Genomic DNA, 13,729 nt, shown 5'->3' on the forward strand with positions numbered 1-13,729 from the left:
CCTCTTACAACAAGCGTGGATAAAGACACATACTTGACACAGGCAAGTACTCTTTTTTTTTTTTTCAATCACCACTAGAAGTCCCTGGGCAGCATTTTGCTCTGAAAACTGAATCTCACATACGACAGGTGGATCTTTTATTTTAAAAATGTGCCAAATTGCATATCTCCAAGGCCGTAAGACTAAGAGTAGATATATTGGGAAGGCCAGTTCAAGAAGGTGTGGGTGGATCAACACATAATTTGCTGGTATACTGGGAACCGTCCCAGAGATAAATAATGTTATATATTATTTGTGGCATAAACTAATAAAGTTAGTCTCTCTCTCTCTCTCTCTCTCTCTCTCTCTCTCTCTCTCTCTCTCTCTCTCTCTCTCTCTCTCTCTCTCACACACACACACACTTACTGATGTCATCTGACTTACTTGGTATCACAAAAGGTGCTGCCTTGCCGATTTTTGCTGAAAAATAACTCCGAGACAATTAGATTCAATGAATACAATGATACAAGTAACCGGCAAGTCATAAATCCAAGAAGGTGTGGGGACCGACACAAAATAGGCTGGTTGTGGGGTCCGTCACAGAGAAATTAGGTCGAAAGTGGGGTCCGACACAGAAAGTGGGGACCGACACAATGAATTATGGGAACCGTCACGCCTACGTCACAAAAGTGTGGGGGGACCGAACACAGCCAATTTCACTGACTACTTTTGTTGTTTTTATTATTACGGCTGTTTGGATGGCCTTACAATCTTGAAACTTGGGCTGTCTGCTACAGACATGTTGAACTTTTTGCTGGACCAACGACAGTTCCAAGCAGGCATTTTTTGGTAGGATATTTCTTGCCGATGCTACGAATTATGCAGTTTTGCAGTAAAGTGGAAGGCATTCTACCTAATAACGGCTAAAATATCAAAAACCTTCAATCCAACAGCACCTAGGCATGTAGTGTAAACACTCACAGATCTAACAAGACCATTCTCAGAGAGCAACATTGCGTAACACTACCATAAATGGATGTTTTGTCCGCGAATTTTGGCGTGTGGGAACCGAGTGGGAACCGAACACAAAGGGTCAGGGCACCGAACACAAAGCGTAGGGGAACCGTCACAGTGTCACCGGTGTGATATAGTAAATACTCAATCTCGAGAATATTCCAGACCGAACATGATACAACTACATTATATGCGAACCGCCCATGGACTAGAATGGTGACGTTCTCTGTGACGTACATCAAAAGATGCCGACGCCCTTAATCCGATCGAACGCCACGAACTCACACTAAATCAACATGGTAAACAACTTGTTTTGACAGGACTAGAAAGTTCACCTGCATTCTCGTCCAAGCATAAATATTGTGTTTACAAAATATAATATCGGTACTTTCCCACAAAGTACAAATAAGTCAACTACATGCAACACACAAAACTGAACCAAAGCTCAGCAACGGTAGCGTTTCCTAACATTACCCCCAACACCAGAAGAAATTTACCTAATTTTTTTCAATCATTGAAACGCTACCTGTACACATATTATGTATACATAACAGATTGAAATCCAGGTATGTACATTAGTCTGTTGGAGAATGAACACAGTTTTACTCACATACTCGGCTGAGAAAATCTGCTCCAACATTGTCTGAACCTTTGATCGATTCCACTCGCATATCAAAGTTCTGCAAGTACATCACCCACCTCATGATACGATTATTCACAAACTTCGCAGAGTTCAGGTAGGTGAGGGGTTTGTGATCAGTCTGAAGCACGAATTTCACCCCTTGGAGGTAGAGTTCAAATTTCTTGATTCCCCACACGATGGCTAAACACTCTTTCTCCATGGTCGAGTAGTTCTTCTCGGCTCCTGACAGCTTCTTGCTGGCATAGCTGACCGGAAACGGTTTACCTCCATGCTCTTGCATCAGCATGGCGCCGATCCCTTCGTCCGATGCGTCTGTACGCAAGATGAACTCTTTGGCAGTATCAGGAAGGCGTAGCACCGGGTCTCGTGACATCAGGTCGCGCACGGTCTGGTATGCCTTCTCCTGAGCTGGTCCCCAGAGTATTCGGTTGGGGCATCCTTTTCGGGTCATGTCCGACAAAGGCGCCGTTATGGCGGCGAAGTTTGGAATGAACTCCCTGTAGTACCCAGCCAATCCAAGGAATGATCGCACCTGTTTCTTGGTTTCAGGACGTGGCGCATTGAGGATCTTGGTGACGTTTTCCAACAAAAGCCCCTTTTGACCTTCCTTCAGTGAATGACCTATGAAGTCAACGTTGTCGGTCCCCAAAATGCACTTGCTGGGTCTCACGGTCAGATTAGCTTTTGTCAGGCGGGAAAACAGTTCCCTCAAAGTCTCCAGATGCTCCGCAAAGGTCTCCGTGTGGACTAGCAGATCATCCCAGTAGTACACAACATTCTTCATTCCTTTGAGCATTTTTCGCATTCCCCTCGTAAGGGTAGCACCACTGTTCACCATGCCAAAAGGCATCCGCAGGCACTCATACGTTCCGTCTGGAGTTGCAAAGGCGGTCTTTGGTATGTCCTCTTCGCGCACAGGAATCTGCCAATATCCCTTGCTGAGATCGATCTTTGAGAAGATCTTACTGCCGGTTAACTGTCGGAATAGATCAGTTGCCGTCGGCATTGGTTCAGGGTCAAACACGGTGATCTTATTGACTTTCCTAAAGTCAATGCATACCCTGTTGGTGCCGTCTTTCTTCTTGACAACAACAACGGGAGATGAGTAAGGGGATGATGATTCACGGATGACCCCCATCTTCAACATGTTGTCGATGTCCTTCTTCAAGGATTCCCGAGCCTGAAACTGGATAGGGTATGGTTTTGAGCGAACAGGAACGTCAGATGTGAGGTGGACTTCATGTTCGACCAAGGACGTAGAGCCTGGAACATCAGAGAACCTATGGGTGAAGTCGCCCATAAAATCATGCAGCTCCTTCTGCTGGTCTTCTGTCAGGTCAGGTCCTAGCTTGACGTCATCCACTCCCTCTTTCTTGTGGAGGTCTCCCAACTCCAGTAGTTCCTCGCCGTCGAACTCGTCTAGTTCGGCTGGTTCTTCCACACTTGCTGCGACCTGTACTGCTTCCGGAGGTCTCTCCACATACAGTTTCAGGAGGTTAGCGTGGTAGATCTTGGACTTCTTGCCGACATTCACCTTGTAGTCGTTGATCCCTACCACGGCCTCAACCTCGTATGGGCCTTTCCACTGCATCAGTAGTTTGTTGTGATCAGTGGGAAGCAGTATCAGCACTTTGTTACCTGGTGTAAACTTCCTGTTTACGGCTTTGCGGTCGTAGTAGTGCTTTCCACTATCCTGAGACTTTCTCAAGTTCTCTCGAGCAATCTCGAGAGTCTCCTCCAGTTTCTCTCGCAACTCGAACACGTACTGGTAACTGTTCTTCACTTCAGGTGTGTCCACATCTTTCGTCCACAATTCCTTCAGTATCTGCATCGGGCCTCTCACGGTCCGCCCGTACATCAGCTCGAACGGGGAGAATCCAGTGGACTCTTGTGGCACCCTCCCTGTATGCAAACAGCAAGGCATTGATGTAGCGATGCCACTGCCTTGGCTGCTCACTGCATAGTTTCTTCAGCGTGGACTTCAGCGTCGCATTGAATTTTTCGACCAGCCCATTGCACATCGGGTGATAAGCTGTCGTAGTCAAGTGACGAATGCTCAGCAGCCTGTTGACCTCTTCCATGCATTCAGAGACAAACTGTGTCCCCAGGTCTGTGAGGATCTCTTCAGGAACCCCAATTCTGCTGAAAATGTCCACAAGTGCCTCGGCAACAGTCTCGGTGTCAATTTTCTTCAGAGGCACGGCTTCTGGGTACCTGGTTGCATAGTCTACCAGGGTCAGTACCCAACGATGACCCTCTTCACTTGGCGGTTTGATCTCGCCGATGAGGTCAATGGCCACCCTCTTGAAAGGTCGGTCGATCAAAGGCATCTTCTGCAACGGCACTTTCGAGACCCTTCCTCGAGGTATGGTTTTCTGGCAAATATCGCACGATCGGCAGAATCGAGTCACATCTGCATGCAGTCCTGGCCAGTAAAACGCAGCCTGGATTCTGTCCGATGTCTTCTTGACACCCAGGTGACCTCCCATAATAGAGTCGTGGGCCACCTCCATCACCTGGCGCCTAAGTGGTTGAGGCACCAGAACTTGACGTAATGGCTTCCCACCGTTGACTCTCGCGTGCTGGAACACCCTGTACAGAATCTTGGCCTTCACTTCAAATTGCACAGTGCCTTCGCCCTTAGTCATCTCCTTGACAGGACGACTCCTGTACTTTGTTAAGGTCGAATCAGCTTCCTGTAGCTGAATCAGCCGATCCCTGTCCACGACAGCAGTTGCGGAACTGTTGGTGACCCTGAGTGGCGTAGTTGTTTTGTCCTTCTTCGCCTGGGCTCTGGTCGTCACAGCGCTTACAACCTGCGGCTGGTCGCGGCGATGCACAGTTGCTCTGTCATCTCGTAACAGTTCGCTGATATCTTCATTCGCGAATGGCAGTGGGTCTTCCTCCTCAACAGCAGGCTGAGCTGCGCCTATTCTCCATTCGACATCAGGGTCATCAGGACGTCTCGCACCCCCAATGTTCCCAATTAGTAGATCGTACAAGGGCTTCTTCAGGCAGACGGCCTCAACTTCACCGGTGAAGTATGGAGTATCGATCTGGATTTTTACCACTGGTGCCTTCACGCATTTGCTGTCAGCCATGAGCGTCCACTTGAAGTCACCAGTGAATTTCTCTGTTGGCACCAGATCCTCTTTGACAATGACTCCATTGCAGCCCGAATCTCTGAGAACAGTCACTTCCTGCTTCTCAACAAATCCCTTCGACACGGGCATGTTCGACACTGACACAGCTGCGCTGGCGACGACAGAGATTGACCTGCCATTGGCGAGTAGAAGCTGGCCATCAGATATACATTCTTCCACGTCCGATGGTGTAGCCACTTGCTCGGCAGCCCTTGGAAGTATGACGCTGCTCGCACATACTTGTTGGTTCGAGCCACTCGTTTGCCTCTTGTTGTCGTAATATCTCCGTCGATGTTCTTGCGCTTTGTCATTGACATGTCCGTTATTTTTCTTTTGGGGACAGTTGGCGACTCGGTGGCCCTTGGCATTGCAATGGAAACACGTTATGTTCTGCCCTTCATTGGATGATGGTGCGGACTCAGTTTGTCCCTTGGCAGGTTGGTTTCCCTGGTTCCCGCTCTTCTGGAAAGGTTTCGATGACTTTGACGTCCCCAGGGTCCTTCCATGAGCAATGAGATAACGCTCAGCAGCATCAGTAATGTCCTTCAAACCCCGCAGTTTTTGCTCTTCCAAGCGGGTCGCCAGGTCCTTCGGGCAGGCATTAAGGAACTGCTCCTTCACGATCAAGTCCCGCAGACTCTCGTATGACTGCTCTTCACCTGATAACTCCACCCACTTCTGCAGGTATGACGACAGGCGCTCCACAAACTGGCTCGGTGTCTCTCCAGACAATGGCTGGCATTCGCGGAAGCGTTGACGGTAGCCCCTTTCAGTGAAGTTGTAGCAACGCAACAGAGCTTCCTTCAGTACATCATAGTCTCTGGCGTCATCATTTGAGAGTCTAGTGTAGACCTCAAGTGCTGCCCCAGTCAAATGTGCGCTGAGTTGAATCGCCCAGTCGTCGCGCTGCCATCTAGCACTCTCAGCGAACCTCTCGAATCTTGCAAGGTAGCAGTCGATCTGGTCCTTCCCGTCAGCGAATGCTGGAAGTTTCGGTGCCCTGTGTAACATTTGCTGCTGGTTATCTCTTTGGCGTGGTGCCTCGTGCTCACTTTGAACACGCACCATTTCTGTCTGAAGCTCTAAGCGTTTCGTCTCCATTTCTATCTGGAGCTCTAAGCGTTTCAGCTCAATTTGCCTTTCTTCACGCTGTGCTTCTCTTTCTCTTTCTTCACGCTGCGCCTGTCTTTCTTTATCTTCACGCTGCGCTTGTCTTTCTTCACGCTGCGCTTGTCTTTCTTTTTCTTCACGCTGCGCTTGTCTTTCTTCACGCTCACGCTGCGCTTGCCTTTCTTCACGCTCACGCTGCGCTTGTCTTTCTTCACGCTGCGCCAGCAGTCGTGTCTGGGACTCGACGAACTTCGTCAGCTGCTTGCCTTTCAGTCCCAGTTCAACTCCTTTTGCCCAGAACTCAGCCATTCTGGTCTTTTCCGGTGCGTTCGTCTGTATTCTTTCACAGCCACGAACGTAGACGAATGTAGTCTTCTAAAAGAACACAGTCTCTACTGCACCTCCGATGCTTCTCTCGTCGCTGTTCACCTTCGTAGACGCAGGCTGCCACCCTCCTCGTCTAACGTGACGGCGCACTCTGCTCACGATACGTACACGACGTACCTCAGTCGTATTTCGTAGTATTAATGCACTAGCTCCGCGACGAAGTCCGTCTCGTCCAAACGGCAGCTAACCTCTGTAATCCCGATACACTCCGGCGTCGCTCACCGTACCGAGCTGCGGCGATTACCAAACTCTTCACCAGTCACACCGAATCCACGGTTCCGTAGTCTCAATACTAATCCCTCAGGATACACCCGATTGATGGCTACCTCCTGTGACTGTCTTGACACTGGTCCTTGTTGCTGGAAAACCCTTGGCGTTAAACGTAGATCCTTGGCTTGGCCCCCAATTGTTACACGACACTTGAGATTGCCACAAGTTCTCAAATGTCGTATAGTTGTGTTCTTTTATTCTACGTCGCCCGTCTTCGCAGCAACAGAAAACAACTCGTCAAATTGAGTTCGAGGATTTATTCAGCATTCCATACATACAACTGCACATCTAGCAGAACTCAAAATAGAAGCTTTTTTTACATACAAATCGCGCTGGCATATATAGTAAATACTCAATCTCGAGAATATTCCAGACCGAACATGATACAACTACATTATATGCGAACCGCCCATGGACTAGAATGGTGACGTTCTCTGTGACGTACATCAAAAGATGCCGACGCCCTTAATCCGATCGAACGCCACGAACTCACACTAAATCAACATGGTAAACAACTTGTTTTGACAGGACTAGAAAGTTCACCTGCATTCTCGTCCAAGCATAAATATTGTGTTTACAAAATATAATATCGGTACTTTCCCACAAAGTACAAATAAGTCAACTACATGCAACACACAAAACTGAACCAAAGCTCAGCAACGGTAGCGTTTCCTAACACCCTGTAATTGGAGTTCCTGCAGGGGGATTCCCTGTATACACAGGATGGAGTTTTTCAATAGAACTTGCAAACCATACTCGAATTTCTAAGAAATATAAAAAAAAGATTTAAAAAAACATCAAATTCTACCGATGTCGCTAAGCATCACGTGACTTTCAGCGATATCAGCGAAACGCTACAGGAACTACACCCTGTGGTATTCCCTGTATACAGGGAATCATCCTACAGGAACTCCACCTTCAGGGAATCCCACTCTTTTGGTCGACATTTTTGTTTGTTTGTTTGCTTAACGCCCAGCCGACCACGAAGGGACATATATCTCAGGGCGGTTTTGGTCGACATAGACCCCATCAGCCTGACTGACGGACCGGCGTCTGACGGTCAACTTGATCAGACCATAGGGCCAAAAAAAACAAGAGGCGAAGCCTTCAAGGCTCACGTAAGAAATCGACAAACAGTAACACAAACTCAATCACTCCGTCACACACCCACACAGAAAGAGCATAGGTGAAACTGTGCAAGAAAGCCAGACACTAGATCTAGATCTGTCTGTCTGCATGTAGACTACTTACATGGACACGACTGCCAAATAGTCTCGGCCCGCTCAAAATAACAACCACCGAGACTTTCAGTAATTCCATCGCGTGACGTCTAACCCTCGTACGTCATAATGTGACGTCAATGTAATATGACGTCTTCAAATGTTAAAGTTTCTACTATGCATACATACAATGTATACATACGCACGCACAGACAGACAAAAGTTAGCATCGCATAGGCTACACTTCGTGAGCCAAAAAGTCTGTTTACGGTAACATAGGCTCAAAAAATAGGGTCGGTAGGTCGGGATTTTTTTTTCTCCCAAAAACCATATTTTTACGTTATTTTTTTTTAATTTTTTTTTTTCCAAATGCCAAAAAAAGTCTAGGGTCGCGCGAAAAAAATAGGGTCGGTCGGGTTACGTTACCGTAAACAGACTATTTTGTTTTTTGGCCTAGACCAAAATTAATGGTCTATGATCAGACTGGTTAGAAAATTAAGAAACATACAGTTCCTCCAGATTAATAAATTAACAATATTCGAGACCTGCTTAATTGAAATTCTGTTACAATACAAAACATCTTCTTTCTTCTTTTTTCCGTGATGTTTTATGTTTCTTTCTGCTGCTCTGGAAAAAATGAATTGCAAAAGCGCGTGCCTCTTGTTCTAATCACAACATCCGGGCATGTTCAACATGGCAGCCTCCATGGCCACTGCTACAGAAATTCGAAAGTTGAGGAAGAAACTGCGTCAGATTGAAAATTTAGAGAGACTGACAAGACAGCTGGATGAACAGGAGACAGTGAAGGTATATTTTCTTGAAACATAACTTCCATTTGTTTATCTTGAGCAAGGAGAGAAAAAAGGCTGCAAAGTAAAGCACTGCAGCGTCTCGTGGCGATATAAAAGCAAATTTTATAGACGCAAACAGACAGACAGTAAAAAAAGAAAGACAGGCAGACACACAAACACAAGTACAGACAGACACACACGTATAGACACACACATGCGAAAACGCACACACACACACTGACACAGTCACACACACACACACACACACAACCAAGAAAGCATATCATATGTGATGACATTCGATAGAATAATTAATGAGCCTAAAATTCGAAAATGAACCATGGTGGTTATGTTCATTGAATGATAAAAGAAAGATTCTGCTTTGAAGCAAATTTCTAAGTCAAAATGCTATTTTTTATCACAAATTAGATTGGCTCACGTTCGATCAGTAGTACTTGGGAGAGGAGGGGGGACAGTCAGTATGGAGTTATGGGAGATAAACAAGGCCAGCTGACGTCCTACCTATAGCTACATGTGTTCCTTAAAGCCATATGTACTCGATGACTATACACGCTAATTGCTTTACCAACAGCTGGAGACATGCTAAATTAAGTTCCCTGCAAAATATTGTGGTCTAGGACCCCTTCAATGTTGAGATATGTTAATTTTCATTTTGATCTGGATCGTCCTATTTATAGATTTGCCAACAGAGGTAGCGTTGACGCAAGGGAAATAACTCCGCGTCTTTGTTTACATCCAAAGTTTTTGAGACTCTAAAACAAGCTGTAATGCATGTATATGGTCCGCGCATGGCGACATATCGTCATTACATGGTCTTATGGTGCGTTTGACATCGATTATGGGCAAACTACACTTTGTAAACACGGGAGCGCGTACATATGCCTTTAATGACTTTAATTATTTTCACTGGCTTACAAATTCACACAGATATCCAAGAAGTATGACCTGAGAGAACGCCTACAGGAGCTGCTGAAACAAGAGGAGAATGAGACCTTCAGCAGCCAACGTGACCCAGAATCAACCCTTTCATCGCTTTCATCTGAAAGCTTTGGGGAAGAGGCCGCACAAGTCTCAGGCAAAGGGGATGTATCGCTGGGGACCAGATCTGCTAACCTCAACACTAGTGCCGGGGAAGGGGGAAACATGAAGGACAAAGTGCCAGAGTAAGTTCATTGTTACCCCCCTTTAAACTTAATGACCCTCCGATTTAAGACTTTCCACTTTGTAACTTGTAAGACAATGATTTTTCAGATTGTTTCCATTATCCCTGTAAATTGACCTCCTTTTTAAGAACCAAATTTCTTAGATTTTGGGAGGTCTTAAACTTTAATAGTTTAAAGGGGATTCCACTGTATTCTGATTTGACTAATAAAGGTTCTTCAGTGATATTGAGTCCTTTGTCAAAGCACAGGCACCCAAACAGACACATGCATGCATTCAAGTGAGCATAGGCATACGCAGACACTATAGTACACACACACACACACACACACATGTATACAGATATTTGTGCTTTCATGTGCGCACATACTTATACGCACGCATGCACGCACATACTAACACACACACAAACAGACACATAGACAGACAGACACACACACAGACAGACAGACACACAAACACACACACACACAAAATTCTGCTGCTTACTCCTCTATTAGACCAAGATTTTTAATAATGTAAGAGCTATAGGACAAATCGGAAAATGTGACATTCATTTTCCTGTTTATTTTTCAATTTCATGTTTTGTTTTCACTCAGAAGCCATGGCAAAGTGGTGAGCAGCCCTGTGACAGACCAGCCAGTGACAGAGGAGAAGTCTGACAAAGCATCCAAGATAGCCAAGAGTAAGCCTGCTCTCTCAACACACGATCACACCCCTCGTCATGATGCAGTGTTGTTCCCAGGCCTCAGCCTTCCATCATTGACACATACATTTTTGATCTGACGTATTTGTCTGACCCATGGCTGTTCGAGCGTCCAATAGTCTTCACTCTTGACATGTAGAAGGTCTTCTCATCATCAATTTTCCTACCAAGCGCGCAAAGACAGGATATTTTGACCTATACATATTTTCAATCCAGGTCCAATTGACCTTTTGCTTTCTGAGGCTCAAAATAACACAGGGCGATGACTGCATTCTGTGCTTCTATTTCTATCCATTCCTATCTATGTACTTGCATTGCAGAAGGGAACATCTCCAGGTCAGACCGCAAGTACTGGGATCAGCTGTCTGTGTCGGTGTGCGAACTGGACGGACACAACGACATGGTCACTGCCCTCAGCGTCCAGGGAACAACACTCGTGACGGCCAGGTCAGCTCGCTCACGCACTTGAACAAAAGACGTTCATCAAATGAAATCCGAAATAGATAAACTGCTAACCTTCCTAAATCCAGAATCAAACAATTCGAAAGATGGTTTGTTATTGGAACCTCACATTTTTATCAAAACAAGACCTTCGCAACTATCAAAAATTAAACTAATCTTTTTTGTTTTTTGTTTCTTAAAGGTCCTTGTCTACATTTTTATACCGAAATCGCCTTTTGACCATTAAAATGCAAGAGTCTATTATCTACAAATATCAACAATACACCCCCTTTCGATCAGGAAAGACGAAGCCAGTGTAGCCGTTTGAAAATTCATTGTAGTATTCCAGCGTAGTACTCATAGTAGGATATCCTTATTTGGAAAATGCCAAGCGCAAAACTCCTCTCAAATCCCGTGCATTTCGTGCGTTTAAAAAAAAGCGTGGACAGCGCTCCATTGTCAAACTGTTGCTGCACTTGTTTGGGCATGGCTATAAGCATAGTGACATGAATTTGATTGGTCAGTATTTTTAGGCAAAGCACATGTTCTCTGCAAACAGAAAACAAAATATTGTAAGCGTGAGTCACGCTACCCAAAAATAAAATATTTTTTTACATATATTTTTTTTCTATAACTTTTTTCCCCATGGTTCATTCATCATCTGACATAACTTTTTAGCGAAATCTAACCATAAGATTATTGGAAAAAAAGCAAAAATGTAGACGACCACCTTTAATCAAATGAGGCAGCGCGCTCTATATGTGCAACAAGAGTAGGTAACAATTATGACTATTTTATGACTTGGTAAAGAATTGCATTGTTTGGTTACTTTTGTACAAATCCAGAGAATAAAACAAAATAATTAATGTTTCTTGTTCTCATTCTGCACGTAACGTTAACCCGGTACCCATGACCCTTGGATCACAAGTCCAGTGCAGTACCAACTGAGCTACCAGGTCCCCCTTTGATCTTGCAATTAGCGGTTCACTGTTTATGATTCTCACAGAAATCTTAGTCTGCGATACTTAGGATATTTCAGTTGCGTGTTCTTCTTCTTCTTGTCGTTGGCTGTTAGATTGTCAGTCCGGACTGCAGGGCGAGTTACGTGTTCAAATGGCTAATTGTCAACTGATGTGTTTCCAGTCGTGACACGACAGTGAAGGTGTGGGACCTGGAGAAAAGGGAGGAAACTGGCAGTCTGGGTGGGCACACCGAGACCGTCACTTCTGTCCTGATTATCTCCCCTGAGGAGACCGCAGCCCTGAGTGAGTAGATATATATATATAATGGAATGTAGGCGGCAGAGACACACACAGAGTAAAGGATGACCTCCCTTGCTCATGACGTAATTTCTCTGCATTCTCGCTCTTGACGTCATTCTATATTGAACTTTTCTTCAAAAGTACAAGCGATCGAGTGCACATTTTGGCATTTTTAGCAGCGCTCTCATTATAAATTTTTATATATATATATATATATACAAAAGATTCTGACAGTACAGACAGTAAATAAAAAGACCAAAAATACTGTACTCATGTGTGAACAAAGAATACAAACAAGTAATGGTGATGTTGTAGCCCTGGGGTCTTCTTCGGGCAACACACAAAACGGAAACAAGAAGAAGACAGACCATAGATATCCCTTGACCAAAGAACAGAGAGAAGAATGACAGATGTAACAATTCACGAACGAAAACAAACTAATAGATGAGCAGTACAGACAGTGTTATCCATGAAGGTGTATTCATTTTTCAACAATTCACGAACGAAAACAAACGAATAGATGAGCAGTACAGACAGTGTTATCCATGAAGGTGTATTCATTTTGCAACAATTCACGAACGAAAACAAACGAATAGATGAGCAGTACAGACAGTGTTATCCATGAAGGTGTATTCATTTAGCAAATGGCCTGTTGTTCATCCTTCATTTTTTGAAGATGACCAAGACTCAGGATTTCCTTAAACACACACAAACATGCACTCGTCTGTAGTCTCGACCAGCCACCTATTTATAACTCAGGGCCAAAAGGTGCGCATGGAAAGTGGACAATGGGTGGTGAAAAAAAGTAAATAAAATCTGAACAGGGATGGACATGTTTTTGAAGGACACATGATTGACTATCAGTGTGTGAAATTGCAAGACAATAGTTCAGGTATTGTACATTTGATCTGAAAACTGATTTTATTGGCTGTGATGACGGACGTCATTTCTTACAACAGAAATGGTACCCGATACAAAAGCGTTGTTATAAAGCCAAATACACGCAAGATACAAAAAAACTGCAACCGTGCCAACAGTGCAACATTTTTTAAGGACATCAGCATCCAGGTTTTCCAAGTGAAGCAGCATCCTGAACTCAGGTCAAAAATGAGTTACTTCCCTTCGGGTCTCATTCTATCCCTGAATGTTTTCCTTCTCTGGAGAGGAAATCGATTTTGTACATATTTAGATCTTTTTGTAATGTGTTATGGATATAAGCAGATTCGCGATCGTCGATAATGATTTTTCATGGTGTTGTGTAATTTTCAAATTACAAAGGAATTGATAATTATGTAAGACAGTTTCAAGCGAGCTATCTTTCGCAGATGTATTTACTGTGCAAACAATTCTAAAGTGTCACGTGATAATCAACTTTGGCTTCGGAGCAGACGATTTTTTCTGTAACCAGTTGAGAGTGATGCAACCATATATCACGGTCTCCTTCCGAAAGCAGTCTCAAAATTTTGACTTGTTTTGACCTTAGAACGATGTCTTTATCATAACTGTGAAGAACAGAACGGAGATCTCTGTCGAAGTCGGCCAATCTGCAATCATTTTCGTCTCGCAAACACTGATCTCAAA

General features: G+C 44.6%; 1 protein-coding gene across 1 annotated transcript in view; it reads left to right on the forward strand.

Moving 5' to 3' along the window:
* The first annotated feature begins 8,424 nt into the window (after positions 1 to 8,424).
* LOC138978061 (protein will die slowly-like) overlaps positions 8,425 to 13,729 on the forward strand; it is a 45,037-nt gene continuing 39,732 nt past the window's right edge. Inside the window, exons 1-5 of the mRNA XM_070350689.1 lie at positions 8,425 to 8,573; positions 9,506 to 9,741; positions 10,339 to 10,424; positions 10,766 to 10,892; positions 12,030 to 12,151. Of these exons, the coding sequence (XP_070206790.1) occupies positions 8,451 to 8,573; positions 9,506 to 9,741; positions 10,339 to 10,424; positions 10,766 to 10,892; positions 12,030 to 12,151 (694 nt within the window). The 5' untranslated portion in view covers positions 8,425 to 8,450. The remainder of the gene's footprint in view (positions 8,574 to 9,505; positions 9,742 to 10,338; positions 10,425 to 10,765; positions 10,893 to 12,029; positions 12,152 to 13,729) is intronic.

The sequence above is a fragment of the Littorina saxatilis genome, linkage group LG10 (assembly GCF_037325665.1).
Source record: "Littorina saxatilis isolate snail1 linkage group LG10, US_GU_Lsax_2.0, whole genome shotgun sequence".
NCBI classification, from domain to species: Eukaryota; Metazoa; Mollusca; class Gastropoda; order Littorinimorpha; family Littorinidae; genus Littorina; species Littorina saxatilis.